This window comes from Salmo salar, chromosome ssa03 (assembly GCF_905237065.1).
Source record: "Salmo salar chromosome ssa03, Ssal_v3.1, whole genome shotgun sequence".
NCBI classification, from domain to species: Eukaryota; Metazoa; Chordata; class Actinopteri; order Salmoniformes; family Salmonidae; genus Salmo; species Salmo salar.
The window spans coordinates 20,623,990-20,643,455 of NC_059444.1; the positions used below are offsets into that span (position 1 = coordinate 20,623,990).

Here is a 19,466-nt window from a genome sequence, read left to right on the forward strand (position 1 = left end):
GTAATCTGTTCTCATCAAGTATATTGCACCAAGTTCAGAACTGGTTCATAGCTTATCCTAACTCCTAGCTAACATTTTCCATTTACATGTTTACATTTCAGTAATTTAGCAGACACTCTTATCTAGAGCGACTTACATTACTCTTAAGATTAAAAAAATCAAATGTCAGTACATAAGATTGTAAAGACAGACACACATTGGTTTGAAATCAATTAAAACACTTCAGCCTGTACACATTTTTTTATATTTTATTATAAATAGTAAATAGTGCTGCATTTGACACAAGACATATTCCAACAAAAATCATTTTATGCAGTCATAAATGAAAATTATATATGTATACAAAAAAAAAAAAGGCAGAAAAATATAGGTGTACAGATGTAGGATCTTAATTTGAGCCAGTTTGATACAGTTGGAAAATACTTCTGCATCAATCGCAAATGTGAATTATTATGTGGATTATAATTAGACATTTTTGTAGGGGTTGATACATTTCAAGTCTGAAGTTCCAAAGTGGAAATTATAAACTTCAGAAGCCTTTTAAAACCAAAAATGCACTACAAGTTTGACATTTCCTGTGTTTAAGATCCTATATCTGTAATTTCCATCGCTGTTTAAGATTTACGGGTCAGCACCACTGAGTGCTAAGACCAGGGATACTAACAGAGGTGGACTGAATAAATACTAAATGAACAGGAGTGGTATGTTTCATCAGGTCCAATTAACACTTGACTGGACCTTGTGACTGGTAGCCTGGTCCCAGATCTGTATGGGCAGAATCTTAACTTGAGTGTATATAACTCAGATTTATACTCAAATCTCCCATCTGCAAAAATCGAAGTTACCTGTACATGCATGGATCTTGTGTTAGGATTCTTACTGCTTTAAAAGTGATCCGAGCCTTCCAGGCTCCAAAGTGCCCTTTTCAGTGGTGGTATATATTATTATTTTTGTATACATTTTTTGTCCTTGTTGTTCTGAGTGCGCTCAAATCGGTGGTAAATTCTCACTTATGCTTCAGAACCAAAAAGTTGTGCGTCTTGATTTTTGACCAATGACCAGTCATCAGCATTGGCTCGCAAAGGCAGGCGCGCATATCCAGATTAATGACCAGAACACTTGTTTCATTTCTTCCAGTTCTACGCGGCAAATACAGAGTAGGCCTATGTTTATCATCCATATAAAATACAGTTTAGCAATCTACTACTGACTCATATTTGCCAGAACAATAGGCTAGGTGGCGATTTGATTGGTCATTTTCAAATTTCAGATAGGGCTAGTTTGGGTGGCTACTGCTGGCTATATGTCTAAAGATAAGCAGCTGTAACATCGCACTGCCTTCAATATTATGGAATGAAGATATAACAAATTCACCAGAAAATGTTGCAATAGTTGTAACGAAGATCCGGGCTACAGGGCTGACAACGAGCACTTTGCAGGCAGGTTGCCCTCCAAAGTGGCATCATTTTCCATACGATCCTGCAACCTCCTCTACAAGTAGGCCGTTTGACTTTGCTTGCTCTGGACTCCAGAGAAGTGACATGACATATCCCTAGTTCATATTGGCTGCAAACATGTATGACTTTCAGCCCCAAATGCAGCTGTAAAAAGCTGTTTATTTCTGTAGCCTTGCGTTTTGAAAATGCGTCACCATTTATGGCTGTAATGTCATGCTACATTTGTGCACACGTGCATGTGCGTGCGTCAGGGCTCACGGGTTTTGTAGGCTGAACGCTCCTTTTTGGGGGTTGGGGGGTCAACAAGTATGAAAAACACTGGGATACATGATCGTGGCAACAAATAGAGTTGATTTGGATTTAGTAACGGTAGGCAACAGTATTTCTTACCATCTATTTTGACTGGAATTGTGTGGGTCATTCATTTTAATAAGTGCAGCATTAATTCCAGTTCAAAATAGTTTAGGAAAATACTTTACCCATCAGATTGTGCTGCTTTCGCTTCTTGTAAAAATTGCAGCTGCTGCGGGAATTTCTTTGAGGGGGCACCCTTTTTTTGGTTTGAGGACATGCCCCCCAAAGGGTCTGTGCACTGCCCTGCAAGCAAACCAGCTATCTTTGTTTTTCTCAGTACAATATCAATTACAAAAAGAATGTAGTAGGCTAGTTGAGATGTTTCAGATGATTTCATCTGAGGCACTTCTTTGGGTTGAAGCAGCTTCCATCTACAACTGTATGTCTCTATCTCTCTGTCTCTCTACTATCAACCTAGATGGGTGAAAGACTGAGTCCACTGTCCAGACCTTTACTTTACCCCTACAGTCATGTTACAAATCAAATTGATGGCAGTTTTTCTTCTCCTGATAGAACCCATTTCAATTCCCCCAAATCATGTGAAATAATACAATGTATCAGTGTACAGTATAAGACATTTCCCTAAGACATTGTGAGTGCCATAAATAAAGCATTGTGGCTGAGTGAGCGGTGTGCCTATTGCAGGTCCATAGATAGATCACCGTTAGCCTCAGGATCGTGCCTTAAAACCTTATTTTCCTCCCATCACATTGGCCTTGAAGGCGCATCAATGGAAGAAAAACAGCTTACAAGTCCTCTCCCACTCTCTGCCACTTATTACAAATCAAAGGCAGAATCTTGACTGAGTGAATTTTGTTTTATTCACCCTTTTTTCGTTTATCCTCTGCCTCACCTCCTCTTCTCCTTCTCTCCATTTATTTTTCTCTTCAAGCATGGAGAGCGAGGCGTGCTTGGTTTTCAGAGCATGACGTGAAGTGAAAGTGGGGCGAGAGCCAGGTAACTGGAGAGGGCTCCCCCTTTGGTTCTGATTATCCCATTGAGACTCCCCCACCCCTCACATCCCCAACCAGGGTACCCCATCCCAACCCGAATCCCAAAACAACCCCCCTCCGTCCATTTCTCTGGGTTGTCCCTTCTCCTCAGGGGCTGGGTAGGGAATAGGCAGAGGAAGGGGGGAAGGAGGGATTTCTCCGGAGTTGACTGTCAGGTTGGCCAGAGATCTCATCCACTTCTGGCCATGTTGGGGTTTCAGATAATGAAAGGCACCTGAGAGAGAGCGAGAGAGAAAGAGGGAGATAAGGATAAAGAGAACGAGAGAGAGAGAAAGAAAGAAGGATAGAGAGAGGGGGAAGGATAGAGAGAGGGGGAAGGATAGAGAGAGGGGGAAGGATAGAGAGAGGGGGAAGGATAGAGAGAGAGGGAAGGGTTAGAACTGTTCTCCATTGGGTTTCATGTCAGTATCTCAAATCAAACTGTATTTGTCACATGCGCTGAATACAAGTGTAGACCTTACCGTGAAATGCTTACTTACAAGCCCTAAAGTAAACTAAAGTAAGAAAATTATACAAAAGTAACAGAATAACATAACAATAACGAGGCTATATACAGGGGGTACCGGTACCGAGTCAGTGTGTGGAGTTACAGGTTAGAGGTAATTTGTACATGTGGGTAGGGGTGAAGTGACTATGCACAGATAATAAAACAGCAAGTAGCAGCAGTGTACAAAACAAATGGGGGGGCAGGTAGCCTAGTGGTTAGAGCGTTGGGCCAGTAACCAAATGGTTGCTGGATCGAATCCCCGAGCAGACGAGGTAAAAATCTGCTGTTCTGCCCTGTTCCTAGGCCGTCATTGTAAATAAGAATTTGTTCTTAACTGACTTGCCTAGTTAAATAAAGGTTAAAAAGTAATAGTCCAGTGGCCATTAGATTAATTGTTCTGCGGTCTAATGGCATGGGGTTAGAAGCTGATAAGGAGCCTTTTGGTCCTCGACTTGGCGCTCTGGTACAGCTTGCCGTGTGGTAGCAGAGAAAACAGTCTATGACTTGGGTGACTGGAGTCCCTGACAATTTTATGGGCTTTCCTCTAACACTGCCTATTGTATAGGTCCTGGATGGCAGGAAGCTTGGCCCCAGTGATGTACTGGACCGTTGGCACTACCCTCTGTAGCGCCTTACGGTCAGATGCCGAGCAGTTCCCATACCGAGCAGTTCCCATACCAGGTGGTGATGCAACCGGTCAGAATGCTCTTAATGGTGCAGCTGTAGAACTTTTTGAGGATCTGAGGACCCATGCCAAATCTTTTCAGTCTCCTGAGGGAGAAAAGGTTTTGTTGTGCCCTCTTCACGACTGTCTTGGTGTGTTTGGACCATGATAGATCGTTGGTGATGTGGACACCAAGGAACTTGAAACTCTCGACCCGCTCCACTACAGCCCCGTTGATGTTTATGGGGGCCTGTTCGGCCCACCTTTTTGCTGTAGTCCACGATCAGCTCCTTTGTCTTGCTCACATTTAGGGAGAGGTTGTTGTCCTGGCACCACACTGCCAGTTCTCTGACCTCCTCCCTATAGGCTGTCTCATCATTGTCGGTGATCAGGCCTTCCACTGTTGTGACGTCAGCAAACTTAATGATGTTGGAGTCGTGTTTGGCCTGTCGTGGGTGAACAGGGAGTACAGGAGGGGACTAAGTACACACTCCTGAGGGGCCCCAGTGTTGAGGATCAGCGTGGCAGACGCGTTGTTGCCTACCCTTACCACCTGGGGGCGGCCCGTCAGGAAGTCCAGGATCCAGTTGCAGAGGGAGGTGTTTAGTCCCAGGGTCCTTAGCTTAGTGATGAGCTTTGTTTGCACTATGGTGTTGAACGCTGAGCTGCAGTCAATGAACAGCATTCTCACATAGGTGTTCCTTTTTCCAGGTGGGAAAGGGCAGTGTGGAGTGCGATTGAGATTGCGTCATCTGTGGATCTGTTGGGGCGGTATGCGAATTGGAGTGGGTCTAGGGTATCTGGGAGGATGCTGTTGATGTGAGGCATGACCAGCCTTTCAAAGCACTTCATGGCTACCGACGTGAGCGCTACGGGGCAGTAATCATTTAGGCAGGTTACCTTCGCTTCCTTGGGCACAGGGACTATGGTGGTCTGCTTGAAACATGTAGATATTACAGACTCAGTCAGGGAGGTTGAAAATGTCAGTGAAGACACTTGGTCCGTTCATGCCAGTTGGTCCACGCATGCTTTGAGTACACGTCCTGGTAATCCGTCTGGCCCCGCGGCTTTGTGAATGTTGACCTGTTTAAAGGTCTTGCTCACGTCGGCTACCGAGACCGTTATCACACAGTCATCCAGAACAGGTGTTGCTCTCGTGCATGCTTCAGTGTTGCTTGCCTCTAAGCGAGCATAAAAGTAATTTAGCTCGTCTGGTAGGCTCGCATCACTGGGCAGCTCACACCTGGGTTTCCCTTTGTAGTCCGTAATAGTTTTCAAGCCCTGCCAAATCCGCAAAAAAAAAAAACAACGCAAAAAAACGAACAAAATAGCACAATTGGTTACGGGCATGTAAAACGTTAGCCATCCTCTTCAGCGCCACCTCCTGTGTCAGGGTAACATCATGTCAGTATCTACCTCCTGTGTCAGGGTAACATCATGTCAGTATCTACCTCCTGTGTCAGAATAACATCATGTCAGTATCTACCTCCTGTGTCAGAATAACATCATGTCAGTATCTACCTCCTGTGTCAGAATAACATCATGTCAGTATCTACCTCCTGTGTCAGGGTAACATCATGTCAGTATCTACCTCCTGTGTCAGGGTAACATCATGTCAGTATCTACCTCCTGTGTCAGGGTAACATCATGTCAGTATCTACCTCCTGTGTCAGGGTAACATCATGTCAGTATCTACCTCCTGTGTCAGGGTAACATCATGTCAGTATCTACCTCCTGTGTCGGGGTAACATCATGTCAGTATCTACCTCCTGTGTCAGGGTAACATCATGTCAGTATCTACCTCCTGTGTCAGGGTAACATCATGTCAGTATCTACCTCCTGTGTCAGGGTAACATCATGTCAGTATCTACCTCCTGTGTCAGAATAACATCATGTCAGTATCTACCTCCTGTGTCAGAATAACATCATGTCAGTATCTACCTCCTGTGTCAGAATAACATCATGTCAGTATCTACCTCCTGTGTCAGAATAACGTCATGTCAGTATCTACCTCCTGTGTCAGAATAACGTCATGTCAGTATCTACCTCCTGTGTCAGAATAACATCATGTCAGTATCTACCTCCTGTGTCAGGGTAACATCATGTCAGTATCTACCTCCTGTGTCAGAATAACATCATGTCAGTATCTACCTCCTGTGTCAGAATAACATCATGTCAGTATCTACCTCCTGTGTCATAATAACATCATGTCAGTGTCTACCTCCTGTGTCAGAATAACATCATGTCAGTATCTACCTCCTGTGTCAGGGTAACATCATGTCAGTATCTACCTCCTGTGTCAGGGTAACATCATGTCAGTATCTACCTCCTGTGTCAGGGTAACATCATGTCAGTATCTACCTCCTGTGTCAGGGTAACATCATGTCAGTATCTACCTCCTGTGTCAGGGTAACATCATGTCAGTATCTACCTCCTGTGTCAGGGGTAACATCATGTCAGTATCTACCTCCTGTGTCAGGCTAACATCATGTCAGTATCTACCTCCTGTGTCAGGGTAACATCATGTCAGTATCTACCTCCTGTGTCAGTGTAACATCATGTCAGTATCTACCTCCTGTGTCAGAATAACATCATGTCAGTATCTACCTCCTGTGTCAGGGTAACATCATGTCAGTATCTACCTCCTGTGTCAGAATAACATCATGTCAGTATCTACCTCCTGTGTCAGAATAACATCATGTCAGTATCTACCTCCTGTGTCAGGGTAACATCATGTCAGTATCTACCTCCTGTGTCAGAATAACATCATGTCAGTATCTACCTCCTGTGTCAGAATAACATCATGTCAGTATCTACCTCCTGTGTCAGGGTAACATCATGTCAGTATCTACCTCCTGTGTCAGAATAACATCATGTCAGTATCTACCTCCTGTGTCAGAATAACGTCATGTCAGTATCTACCTCCTGTGTCAGAATAACATCATGTCAGTATCTACCTCCTGTGTCAGGGTAACATCATGTCAGTGTCTACCTCCTGTGTCAGAATAACATCATGTCAGTGTCTACCTCCTGTGTCAGAATAACATCATGTCAGTGTCTACCTCCTGTGTCAGGGTAACATCATGTCAGTATCTACCTCCTGTGTCAGAATAACATCATGTCAGTATCTACCTCCTGTGTCAGGGTAACATCATGTCAGTATCTACCTCCTGTGTCAGAATAAGATCATGTCAGTATCTACCTCCTGTGTCAGGGTAACATCATGTCAGTATCTACCTCCTGTGTCAGGGTAACATCATGTCTGATGTGTGAGAGGGTTAAAGGTGTTGAAGAGAACAGTAAGAGTTGGAGAGAATGGTGGATGTAAGGAAGAGGGCGAGAGGGGTTGGGGGAGTTAAAGAGAGGCAAATCTGGCACTTTCCCCTTTGGCTGGGCTGTACTGTACTGGGGAGAGTTAGAGTTGGCCTGCCTGCCCTGGCTACGTTGGTCCTGGCTGTGGCTCTGCTCCAGTGATCAATAACAACTCAGACTGCATCTGACCTCCACAGGGACACATGTTTCCAATCCCTGCATGCCAGAGGCCATTTCACTCCCCGTTAAAAAGACCCCCTCTCAACCCTACCTTCCACCAAACTCTCTCTTACCAACAACCCCCTACCCCTGCCCTCACGAGTTGCTTGCACATGGGTCCCGAGCTTGGACCTCCCAAAAATTAATGACATCAAGATGCCGCTACTGACGGGCCAATCAACATGTGGTAGTGTGCCTCACCCCACCCCACTAACTCTCCCTCCTCCTCCTCCGCCTGTCAAACATGCTTTGGGGAAGCCGCTCCTTTGATTTGGGGAGGTATCTTCGTTACCTAGGGGTCATTACATGGCTAGGTGAACGAGCGGAGGGTTTGATGGTCCAGCTCATCACACAGGTTCGTGAAAGGTCACAGGCTGATGGTTATGGGGGAGAGAGGCCAACCGACATACTTCTGTATCTGGCCATGTAGATATATGGTGTGGGTAAATGCTCACAGGTAATAGTAATGGAAACTGAAGTGCCCCCTCGACTACTAACCGGGTCTTTGACACACGTGTAATGTCACCGCCTGATTTGTTGGCCTTTGCAATTAACGTAGGTTATTATTCTGAAAATCTAAACCTTGAGTATGGTCTTTAATCATGGGAGATTGTATACGGTATGTGGAAATGAATGGAGTTAGTATACCTTTAATGCTAATCTAATGTGTCTTTCATAAAGATATTTTAGCAGACATTATTTTCAGAATGAGTTACGATCAATGCATTCAAACAAAAAAAGTGGCTAAAATAACCACACACAAAAACATATATTTTTTAAATTTCTAACAGTCCCAGTGCTACAATAAACCATGTTACTGTCAGTCCCAGTGCTACAATAAACATGTTACTGTCAGTCCCAGTGCTACAATAAACCATGTTACTGTCAGTCCCAGAGCTACAATAAACCATGTTACTGTCAGTCCCAGAGCTACAATAAACATGTTACTGTCAGTCCCAGAGCTACAATAAACATGTTACTGTCAGTCCCAGTGCTACAATAAACATGTTACTGTCAGTCCCAGAGCAACAATAAACCATGTTACTGTCAGTCCCAGAGCAACAATAAACCATGTTACTGTCAGTCCCAGTGCTACAATAAACCATGTTACTGTCGGTCCCAGTGCTACAATAAACATGTTACTGTCAGTCCCAGTGCTACAATAAACCATGTTACTGTCAGTCCCAGTGCTACAATAAACCATGTTACTGTCAGTCCCAGTGCTACAATAAACCATGTTACTGTCAGTCCCAGAGCTACAATAAACATGTTACTGTCAGTCCCAGTGCTACAATAAACCATGTTACTGTCAGTCCCAGAGCTACAATAAACCATGTTACTGTCAGTCCCAGAGCTACAATAAACCATGTTACTGTCAGTCCCAGTGCTACAATAAACATGTTACTGTCAGTCCCAGTGCTACAATAAACATGTTACTAACAGTCCCAGTGCTACAATAAAACATGTTACTAACAGTCACAGTGCTACAATAAACAGTACATAATATTCCTAGTTTAAAAACCCACCTTGCTCTGTCCGTACTGTCCGTACTGGTAGGAGGGGTGGTGTTCCATGGCGTAGGCTGGCGAGCTGTAGGTGGGTGGGCAGTAGGACTGGGAGCTGGGCATGGTGGGCATGCTGGTCAGGCCTGGCAGACCCTCCAAGCCCCGTTGGGAGCCGTGGCAGCTGGCCGCCATGCCAACCCCGGGCTCCAGCCCTCCGGTCAGGGGAGAGAGGGCAAAGTCACTCTGATGGCTGGGCTGGTGGGGCACTCCTCCTGGGTTCAACAGCCCCATTACCTGGTGAGACAGAGGAGAGAATGGAATGGAGTGAGGTGTGATAGAGTAGAGTAGTGTAAATGAGGGTAGAGTAGGGTAGGGTAGAGTACAGTAGGGTAGTTAGGATAGAGTAGAGTAGGGTACAGTAGGGTAGAGTAGGGAAGGGCAGAGTAGAGCAGTGTAGTGAAGTGTAGGGTAAGGTAGAGTAGGGTAGAGTGAGTAGAGTAGTGTGGAGTAGGGTAGGGTGAGTAGATTAGAGTAGGGTAGGGTGAGTAGAGTAGAGTAGGGTAAGTAGAGTAGAGTAAGGTGAGAAGAGTAGAGTACAGTAGTGTGGAGTAGGGTAGGGTGAGTAGAGTGAGTAGAGTAGGGTGAGGAGAGTAGAGTAGGTTGAGTAGAGTAGTGTAGAGTAGAGTAGGTTGAGTAGAGTAGGGTGAGTAGAGTAGAGTAGAGTAGGTTGAGTAGAGTAGAGTAGAGTATGGTGAGTAGAGTAGAGTAAGTAGAGTGAGAGTAGAGTAGGGTGAGTAGAGTAGAGTAGGGTGAGTAGAGTAAGTAGAGTAGAGTTGGGTGAGTAGAGTAGAGTAGAGTAGGGTGAGTAGAGTAGAGTAGAGTGAGTAGAGGTGGAGTGGAGTGGTGGGGTGGTGGAGTAGAGTGAGGTAGAGTAGGTGAGTAGAGTAGAGTGGGAGTGGGTGGAGTAGAGTGAGGTAGAGTGGGGTGAGTAGAGTAGAGTGGAGTGGTGTGGAGTGAGAGTGGAGTAGGGTGAGTAGGTAGAGGTGGGAGTAGGTGAGTGGGTGGTAGAGTGAGGTGAGTAGAGTAGAGTGAGTGGAGTGGAGTAAGTAGCGTAGAGTGGGGTGAGGGTAGAGTAGAGTGAGTGAGAATGGGGTGAGTAGAGTAGGGTGGTGGAGTGGAGGTGAGAGTAGGGTGGAGTGGAGTAGAGGAGGTGGGGTGGGTAGAGTAGGTGAGAGTAGAGTTGGGTGGAGTAGAGTGGGTAGAGTAGAGTGGGGTGAGTGGAGTAGAGTAGAGGTAGGAGTGAGTAGAGTGAGTGGAGTAGAGTGAGTAGAGTGGGGTGAGAGTGGGTGGGGTGGTGGAGGTGAGTAGAGTAGGGTGAGTAGAGTAGAGTGAGTAGAGTGGTGTGGAGTAGAGGTGAGAGTGGGGTGGAGTAGAGGTGAGTGGGGTGGGTGGAGTGGGGTGAGTGGGAGTAGAGTGAGTGGAGTAGAGTGAGGTAGAGGTAGAGTGGGAGTAGAGGTAGAGTAGAGTAGGGTGGTGGGAGTAGAGGTGAGTAGAGTAGGGTGGTAGAGTAGAGTGGTAGAGTAAGTAGAGTAAGTAGAGTAGAGTGAGTAGGGTATAGTAGGGTAGAGTAGAGTGAGCAGAGTAGGGTGAGTAGAGTAGGTTGAGTAGAGTAGGGTGAGTAGAGTAGGGGTGAGTAGGGTAGAGTGGGTAGAGTAGGTAGAGTAGAGTGAGTAGGGGTGGTAGAGTGGAGTGAGTAGAGTGGGAGTGGGTAGAGTGGAGTAGAGTAGAGTAGGGTGAGTAGAGTGGAGTGGGTGAGTGGGGTAGAGTGGGGGTGGGTGAGGTGAGAGTGGGGTGAGTGGGAGTAGAGTGAGTGAGTAGAGTAGAGTGAGTAGAGTAGAGTGGTGGGAGTAGAGTGAAGTGGCGTGAGTAGGGTAGAGTGGAGTAGGGTGGTAGAAGTGGGTGAGGTGGAGTGGGGTGGTGGGTAGAGTAGAGTAGGGGTGGTGAGTAGAGTAGAGTGGGAGTGGTGGAGTAGAGTAGAGTGGGGTGAGTGGAGAGTAGGTAGAGAGTAGAGTGGGGTGAGTAGAGTAGAGTAGGGTGAGTAGAGTAGAGTGAGGTAGGTGAGTGGGAGTGAGTAGAGTAGGGGGTGAGTAGAGTGGAGTAGAGGTAGGGTGAGTGGGGTGAGAGTAGAGTAGGGGTGAGTGAGGTGAGGTAGAGTGGGGTAGAGTGGAGGTAGAGTAGGGGTGGGTGGGGTAGAGTAGGGTGAGTGGGAGTGGGAGTGAGTAGAGTAGAGTGAGTAGAGTAGAGTAGAGTGAGTAGAGTAGAGTAGGTGAGTAGAGTAGAGTAGGGTGAGTAGAGTAGAGTGAGTAGAGTAGGGGTGAGTAGAGTAGAGTGAGTGAGTAAGTGAGTAGGTAGAGTAGGGTGAGTAGGGTATGAGTAGGGTAGAGTGAGAGTGAGCAGAGTAGGGTGGGGTAGAGTGGGTTGAGTGAGAGTAGGTTGAGTAGAGTAGGGTGAGTAGAGTAGAGTAGGTAGAGTAGAGTAAGTAGAGTGAGTAGAGTAGAGTAGGTAGAGTAGAGGTGGGGTAGAGTGAGGTAGAGTGGGGTGAGTGGGGTGAGTAGAGTGGAGTGAGTAGAGTAGAGTGAGGTAGAGGTGGGTGAGTAGGGTAGAGTGGGGTGAGGGTGAGGAGTAGGTAGGGGTGAGTAGAGTAGGGAGTGGGGTGAGTGGGTTGAGTAGAGTAGGGTGAGTAGAGTAGAGTAGAGTAGAGTGAGTAGAGTGAGGTAGAGTAGAGTGGGGTAGGTAGGGTGGGGTGAGGTGGGGTGGAGTAGAGTGAGAGTGGGTGTGGGGTGGAGTAGAGTGGGGTGGTGGAGGTAGGGTGAGTAGAGTAGGGTAGGGTGAGGAGAGTAGAGTAGGGTGAGTAGAGTAGAGTAGAGGGAGTAGAGTAGGGGGGTGAGTAGAGTAGGGTAGTGTAGAGTAGAGTAGGGTGAGTAGAGTAGAGTGGGTGAGTGGGGTTGGGGGAGGTGGGAGTGGTGGGAGTAGAGTAGAGTAGGGTGGAGTAGAGTAGGGTGAGTAGAGTAGAGTATAGTAGGGTAGTGTAGTGTAGAGTAGAGTAGGGTAGGGTGAGTAGAGTAGAGTAGGGTGAGTAGAGTAGAGTAGGGTGAGTAGAGTAGAGTGAGAACAGTAGGGTATAGTAGGGTAGTGTAGTGTAGAGTAGAGTAGAGTGGGGTGGAGTGGGGTAGAGTAGAGTGGGTGGAGGTAGAGTAGAGTGGGGGTGAGTAGAGTGGGAGTAGAGTAGAGTGAGGTGTGGGTGAGAAGAGTGAGAGTAGGGTGAGTAGAGTAGAGTGAGTAGAGTAGAGTAGGGTGAGTAGAGTGGGGTGAGTGGAGTGAGTAGGTAGAGTGGGAGTAGAGTAGGGTGGGTGGAGTAGGGTGAGTGAGAGTAGAGTAAGTAGAGTGGGGTAGAGTAGAGTGAGGGTGAGTAGGGAAGAGTAGGGTGAGTAGAGTAGGGTAGAGTAGAGTAGGGTGAGTGAGGGTGGAGTGGGGTGAGTGGGGTGGAGTGGGGTGAGTAGAGTAGAGTAGGGTGAGTGAGAGTAGAGTAGGGTGAGTGGAGGTAGAGTAGGGTGAGTAGAGTAGAGTAGGGTGAGTAGGGGAAGAGTGGGGTGAGTGGGGTAGAGTGAGTGGAGAGTAGGGGTGAGTAGAGTAGAGTGAGTAGAGTAAGTAGAGTAGAGTGGGTGAGTGGGAGTGAGTGGGGTAGAGTAGAGTGAGCAGGTAGGGTGAGTAGGGTGAGTAGGGTGAGTAGAGTAGGGTGAGTAGAGTAGGGGTGAGGTAGAGTAGGTGAGGTGGAGTGAGAGTAGAGTGGGTAGGGTGGAGTAGAGTGAGGGTAGGTAGAGTAGAGTAGAGTGAGTAGAGTAGGGTGAGTAGAGTAGAGTGAGTAGAGTAAGTAGAGTAAGTAGAGTAGAGTGAGTAGGGTTTAGTAGGGTAGAGTAGAGTGAGCAGAGTAGGGTGAGTAGAGTAGGTTGAGTAGAGTAGGTTGAGTAGAGTAGGGTGAGTGGGAGTGGGTGAGTGGGAGTGAGTAGGGTGGTGGAGTAGAGTAGAGTAGGTAGAGTAGGGTGAGTAGAGTAGAGTGAGTAGAGTGAGTAGAGTAGGGTGAGTAGAGTAGGGTGAGTAGAGTAGGGTGAGTAGAGTAGGGTAGGGTGAGGAGAGTAGAGTAGGGTGAGTAGAGTAGAGTAGAGGGAGTAGAGTAGGGGGGTGAGTAGAGTAGGGTATAGTAGGGTGGTGTAGAGTAGAGTGGGGTGAGTAGAGTAGAGTGGGTGAGTAGAGTTGAGTAGAGTAGGGTGAGTAGAGTAGAGTAGGGTGAGTAGAGTAGAGTAGGGTGAGTAGAGTAGAGTATAGTAGGGTAGTGTAGTGTAGAGTAGAGTAGGGTAGGGTGGTGGAGTAGAGTGGGGTGGGTGGAGTAGAGTAGGGTGAGTGGAGTAGAGTGGAGAACAGTAGGGTATGGTAGGGTAGTGTGGTGTGAGGTGGGAGTAGAGTAGGGGTGAGTAGAGTGGGAGTGGAGTAGGTGGGAGTAGAGTAGAGTAGGGTGAGTAGAGTGGGGTGAGTGGGAGTAGAGTAGAGTAGGGTGAGGAAGAGTAGAGTAGGGTGAGTGGAGTAGAGCGAGTGGAGTAGAGTGGGGTGGTGGGGTAGAGGTGGGTGGGTAGAGTAGAGTGGGAGTGGGGTGAGGTAGGGTGAGTAGAGAGTAGAGTAGAGGTAGGGAGTAGAGTAGGGGTGAGTGGGAGAGTAGAGTAGGGTGAGTAGGGAGTAGAGTAGGGGTGAGTAGAGTAGAGTAGAGTAGAGTAGAGTAGTGTGGAGTAGGGTGAGTAGAGTAGAGTAGGGTGAGTAGAGTAGAGTAGGGTGAGTAGAGTAGAGTAGGGTGAGTAGAGTAGAGTAGGGTGAGTAGAGTAGAGTAGGGTGAGTGGGGAAGAGTAGGGGTGAGTAGAGGTGAGAGTGGGTGGGAGTGGGGTAGAGTAGGGTGGTGTGGTGTAGAGTGGGGTGGGTGAGTGAGAGTAGAGTGGGGTGGTAGAGTAGAGTAGAGTAGGGTGAGAGGTAGAGTGGGGTGAGTAGGGTGGGTAGAGTAGAGTAGGGTGAGTAGAGTAGAGTGGGGTGAGTAGAGTAGAGTATGAGTAGGGGTGAGTGTGGTGTAGAGGTAGAGTAGGGTGGGGTGAGGAGGTGGGGTGGGGTAGAGTAGGGTGGTGAGTAGAGTAGAGTGAGTACAGTAGGGTAGGGTGAGGTAGAGTAGGTTGAGTGGAGTAGGGTGAGTGGAGTAGAGTGGGTGGAGGTAGAGTGGAGTAGAGTAGAGGTGGGTGAGTGGGAGTGGAGTAGAGTGGGGTGGGGTGGGGTAGAGTGGGGTGGAGTGGAGGTGAGAGTGGGTGGAGGTGGGGTAGAGTGGGGGTGGGAGTGGGGTGAGTAGAGGTAGAGTGGGAGGTAGAGTGGTGGGAGTAGAGTAGGTAGAGTGGTGGAGTAGGAGTGGGGTGAGTGGAGGTGGGGTGAGTAGAGTAGGGTGGGGTGAGGTGGAGTGGGGGTGGGAGTGGAGTAGGGGTGGTGGAGTGGGGTGGGAGTAGAGTAGAGTGGGGTGAGTAGAGTGGGGGTGGTGGAGGTAGAGTAGGGTGAGTAGGTGGAGTGGGGTGGTGGGGTGGGTGGGAGTGGAGGTGGGGTGGAGTGAGTGGAGGGGGTGGAGTAGGTGGGGTAGGGTGAGGTAGAGTGGGGTAGAGTAGGGTGGAGTGGGAGTAGAGTGGGAGTGGGGTGAGGGTAGAGTAGAGTGGGGTGGAGTAGAGGTGGGGTGAGAGTGGGGTGAGTAGAGTAGAGTAGGGGTGAGTAGAGTGGGAGTAGGGTGAGTGGGGTGAGAGTGGGGTGGGTAGAGTAGGGTGGAGTAGAGGTGAGGTGGGGGTGGTGGAGTGGAGTGGTGGGGTGGAGTAGGTGGGGTGGGGTGAGGTAGAGTGGGGTGGAGTAGGGTGGTGGGAGTGGAGTGGAGGTGGAGTGAGTAGGGTGAGGTAGGAGTAGAGTGAGTAGAGTAGAGTAGGGTGAGTAGAGTGGAGTAGGGTGGGGTGGTGTGAGTGTAGAGTGAGGTGGGTGGGGTGGGTGGGAGTGGGGTGAGTGGGGTGGGGTGGTGGAGTGGGGTGGGGGTGGAGGTGGGTGGGGTAGAGTAGGTGGAGTGGGGTAGGGTGGGGTGGGGTAGAGTAGAGTAGGGTGAGTAGAGTAGGGTGAGTGGAGGTAGGGGTGGTAGAGTGGAGTAGAGGTGGGGTGGGGTAGAGTGAGGTGGAGTAGGGTGAGAGGGTAGAGTAGGGTGGAGTAGAGGTGGGGGTAGAGTAGGGTGAGTGAGAGTAGGGTGGAGTAGGGTGGTGAGTAGAGTAGGGTGAGTAGGGTAGGGTAGGGTGAGTAGAGGTAGGTGGGGTGGTGGGAGTAGAGTGAGTGGGGTGGTGAGTAGAGTAGGGGTGAGTAGAGTAGGGTGGGGTGGGGTAGAGTGGGGGTGAGGTGGGGTGAGGTAGAGGTAGGTGGGGTGGGGAGGTAGAGTAGGGTTGAGTAGAGTAGGGGGTGGTAGAGGTGGGAGGTGGGTGGAGTGGGGGTGGTAGAGTAGAGTGGGTGGAGTAGAGTGGGGTAGAGTAGAGTAGGTGGGTAGAGTAGGGTGGTGGAGTAGGGGTGGGAGTGGGGTGGAGTGGGGTGGGTAGGTGGGGTGGGAGTGGGTGAGTGGGGTGGGAGTGGGGTGAGTGGGAGTGGAGTGGGGTGAGTAGAGTGGGGTGGGGTGGGTGGGGTAGAGTAGGTGGTGGGTGAGTAGGGTGAGGGTGGTAGAGTAGGTAGTAGGGTGAGTAGAGTGAGTAGGGTAGAGTGGGGTGGAAGAGTAGAGTAGGGTGGTAGAGTGGGTGAGTAGAGTAGGGTGGTGGGTGAGTAGAGTGGAGGTGAGTAGGGTGGAGTGGGTGGGTAGAGTGGGGTAGGTGGGGTAGGTAGGTGGAGTAGAGTGGGAGTAGGTAGGAGTGTGGGAGTGGTAGAGTGAGTAGGTGGAGTAGGGGTGAGTGGGAGTAGAGTGGGGTGAGTAGGGAGTAGAGGTGGGGTGAGTAGAGTAGAGTAGGGGTGGAGTGGGAGTAGAGTAGGGGTGGAGTGGGGTGAGTAGGGGTGAGTGTGGTGTGGAGTGAGTAGGGTGAGTGGAGGTAGGGTGGGGGTGAGTAGAGTGGGGTGAGTGGGGTGAGTAGAGGTAGAGTGGGGTGAGGTAGAGTGGGAGTGAGTGGTAGAGTAGGGTGAGTAGGGTGGTAGAGTAGGGGTGAGTAGGAGTAGAGTAGGGTGAGTAGAGTAGAGTGGGGGTAGAGTGAGAGTAGGGTGAGTAGAGGTGGGGTGGTGGAGTGGGGTAGAGTAGAGGTAGAGTGGGGTGGTGAGTAGGGAGTGAGTAGTAGAGTGGGGTGGAGTAGGGTGGTGGAGTGGGGTGAGTGGGAGTAGAGTGGGGGTGAGTAGAGTAGGTGGGGTAGGGGTGAGTAGAGTAGGTGGGGTGAGAGTGGGGTGGGTGGAGTAGAGTGGGGTGGGGTAGAGTGGAGTGGGAGTAGGGGTGGGTAGAGTAGGGTGGAGTAGGGTGAGTAGAGTAGAGTGGGGTGAGGGTAGAGTGGGGTGAGTGGGGTGAGTAGAGTAGAGTGGTAGGGGTGGTGAGTAGAGTGGTGAGTGGGGTAGGTAGAGTGGGGTGAGTAGAGTGGTGGAGTAGGGTGAGTAGAGTGGGGTGGTGGGAGTGGAGTAGGGGTGAGGTGAGAGTAGAGTAGGGTGGTGGAGGTGAGAGTAGGGTGAGTGGAGGTGGAGTGGGGTGAGTAGAGGTGGGGTGGGTGAGTAGGGTGGGGTGGGGTAGAGTAGGGGTGAGGGTGGGAGTGAGGTGGTGGGGTGGAGTAGAGTGGGGTGGGGTAGAGTGAGGTAGAGTGGGGTGGGTGAGTAGGGTAGAGTGAGTGGGTAGGGTGGTGTAGGGAGTAGAGTAGGGTGAGGGTGAGTGGGGTGAGTGAGGTAGAGTGGGGTGAGTAGAGGTAGAGTGGGGTGGTGGAGGGGTGAGTACAGTGGGGTAGTGGGTAGGGTGGTGTGGTGGTGGTGGGTAGAGTAGGGTAGGGTGGGGTGAGTGGAGGTAGAGTAGGGGTGAGTGGGAGTGAGAGTGGGGTGAGTGGGGTAGAGTAGGGTAGAGTAGGGTGGGGTAGAGTAGAGTGGGTTGGGGTGAGAGTGGGGTGAGTAGGGTGGGAGTAGAGGTGAGGTGGGGGTGAGTGAGTAGAGGTGAGAGTGAGTAGAGTAGAGGTAGAGGGTGGGGTGGGGTAGGTGAGTGGGGTGGAGTAGAGTAGAGTAGGGTGAGTAGAGTAGAGTAGAGTAGGGTGAGTAGAGTAGAGTAGGGTGAGTAGAGTAGAGTGGGTGGGAGTAGAGGTAGGGGTGGGTAGAGTGGGGTGGAGTGAGAGTGGGAGGTGGGGTGGTAGAGTGAGAGTGGAGGTAGGTGGGGTGAGAGGTAGAGTAGGGTGAGTGGGGTGGGTGAGTAGAGTAGGGTGGGTGAGGTAGAGTAGGTGGAGTGGAGTGGGGTGAGTAGAGGAGTAGAGTGGGGTGAGTAGAGGTGGGGTAGAGTGGGTGAGAGTAGAGTGGGAGTGAGGGTAGGTGGAGTGGGGTGAGTAGAGTGGGGTGGGGTGAGTAGAGGTGAGGTAGGTGGTGGGTAGAGTAGAGTGGGGTGGGTGAGTAGAGTAGAGTGGGGTGAGTAGAGTAGAGTAGGGTGAGTGGAGTGGGAGTGGGTGGGGTGGGAGTAGGGTGAGTAGAGTAGGGTGAGTAGAGTAGAGTAGGGTGGAGTAGGTGGGGTAGAGTGAGTAGAGTAGGTGGTGAGGTAGAGTAGAGTAGAGTGGGGGGTAGAGTAGGGTGGTGGAGTAGGGTGGGTGAGTAGAGTGAGGTGGGGTGAGTAGGGTGGGGGTGGAGTAGGGTGAGTAGAGTGGGAGTGGGGTGAGTAGGGGTAGAGTAGGGTGAGTAGAGTAGAGTGGGGTGGTGGAGTAGGGTGAGTAGAGTGAGGTAGGGTGGGTGAGTAGAGTAGGGTGAGGGTGAGAGTAGAGTGAGGTGGGGTAGAGTAGAGTAGGTAGGGGTGAGTGGGGTGGGGGTGGAGTGAGAGTGGGTGAGAGTAGGTGGGGTGGTGGGTAGAGTGGGTGGGTGGGTAGGGAGGTAGAGTGAGGGTGAGTAGAGTGGGTGGAGTGGGGTGAGTAGAGTGGGGGGGTGGGGGGGTGGGAGTGAGTAGGGGTGGGTGGGGTGAGGGTAGAGTGGGGTGAGTGGAGTAGGGTGAGTAGGGTGAGTAGGGGTGAGTAGGGTGAGTAGGTAGAGTAGGGTGGAGGGAGTGGTGGAGGTAGAGTAGGGTGGGGGTGGTGGAGTGGGGTGGTAGAGTAGGGTGAGTAGAGTAGAGTAGGGTGAGTAGAGGTAGGGTGGGGTAGGTGGGTGGAGTGGGGGTGGGTGGGGTGTGGAGGTGGAGTGGGGTGGAGTGGGTGGGGGTGGGTGGGGTGAGTAGGTGGGGTGAGTGGAGTGGAGTGGGGGAGTGGGGTGAGTAGGTGGGGAGTAGAGTAGAGTGGGGTGGGTGAGGGTAGAGTAGAGTGGGGTGGGTGGGAGTAGAGTAGAGTGGGGTAGAGTGGAGGTGGAGTAGGTGGTGGAGTGAGGTGGGGGTGGTGAGGTAGAGTAGGGTGAGTAGAGTGAGGTGGGGTGGGTGAGGTGGGAGGTAGGAGTAGAGTAGGGTGAGGTAGAGTGAGGTAGAGGTAGAGTAGGTGGGTGGAGTGAGGGTGAGGTGGAGTGGGGTGAGTGGGGTAGGGTGGAGGTGGGGTAGGTGGGGTGAGTAGAGTGGGAGTGGGGTGGGAGTAGAGGTGGGGTGGGTAGAGTGAGAGCAGAGTAGGGTGGTGAGGTGAGCAGAGTAGGGGGTGAGAAGAGTAGAGTGGGTTGAGTGGGAGTGAGCGGTGAGTGAGAGTGGGGTGGTGGAGTAGGGGTGGTGGAGTGAGTAGAGTAGGTGGGGTGGAGTGGGTGGGGTAGAGTAGAGTAGGTGGAGTGAGGGTAGGTGGAGTAGGTGGGTGTGGAGTAGGGTGGTGGGAGTGGGTGAGTGGGGTAGAGTGGGGTGGGGTGAGAGTAGAGTGGGGTGGGTGAGTAGAGTAGGGTGGGTGGAGTGGGGTGGAGGTGGAGGGTGGGGTGGAGTAGAGGTGGGAGGGTGAGTGGAGGTGGGGTGAGTAGGGTAGGGTGGGGTGGAGTGGGGTGGGGTAGGGTGGAGTGGGGTAGAGTAGGGTGAGTGAGGGTAGAGTGGGGTGGAGTGGGAGTAGAGTAGGGTGAGGAAGAGTAGAGGTAGGGTGGTAGAGTAGGGTGGGGTGGTGGGAGTGGAGTAGAGTGGGCGAGTAGAGTAGAGTAGGGTGGTGGGAGTAGAGTAGGGTGAGTAGAGGTAGGGTGGAGTGGAGGTGCAGTAGGGTGGTGAGGTGGAGTGAGGTG

At 50.5% G+C, this 19,466-nt stretch overlaps 1 protein-coding gene across 4 annotated transcripts in view; it reads right to left on the reverse strand.

Annotated features, from left to right (window-relative positions):
* Nucleotides 1-232: 232 nt before the first annotated feature.
* LOC106599523 (paired box protein Pax-3) overlaps nucleotides 233-19,466 on the reverse strand; it is a 55,998-nt gene continuing 36,764 nt past the window's right edge. For all 4 annotated transcript variants that reach the window (XM_045714627.1, XM_014190806.2, XM_014190805.2 and 1 more), the window contains exons 8-9: nucleotides 9,033-9,305; nucleotides 233-3,038 (exon numbers count right to left, since the gene is read on the reverse strand). In XM_045714627.1, coding sequence (XP_045570583.1) covers nucleotides 3,021-3,038; nucleotides 9,033-9,305 — 291 coding nt within the window. In that variant the 3' untranslated portion in view covers nucleotides 233-3,020. The remainder of the gene's footprint in view (nucleotides 3,039-9,032; nucleotides 9,306-19,466) is intronic.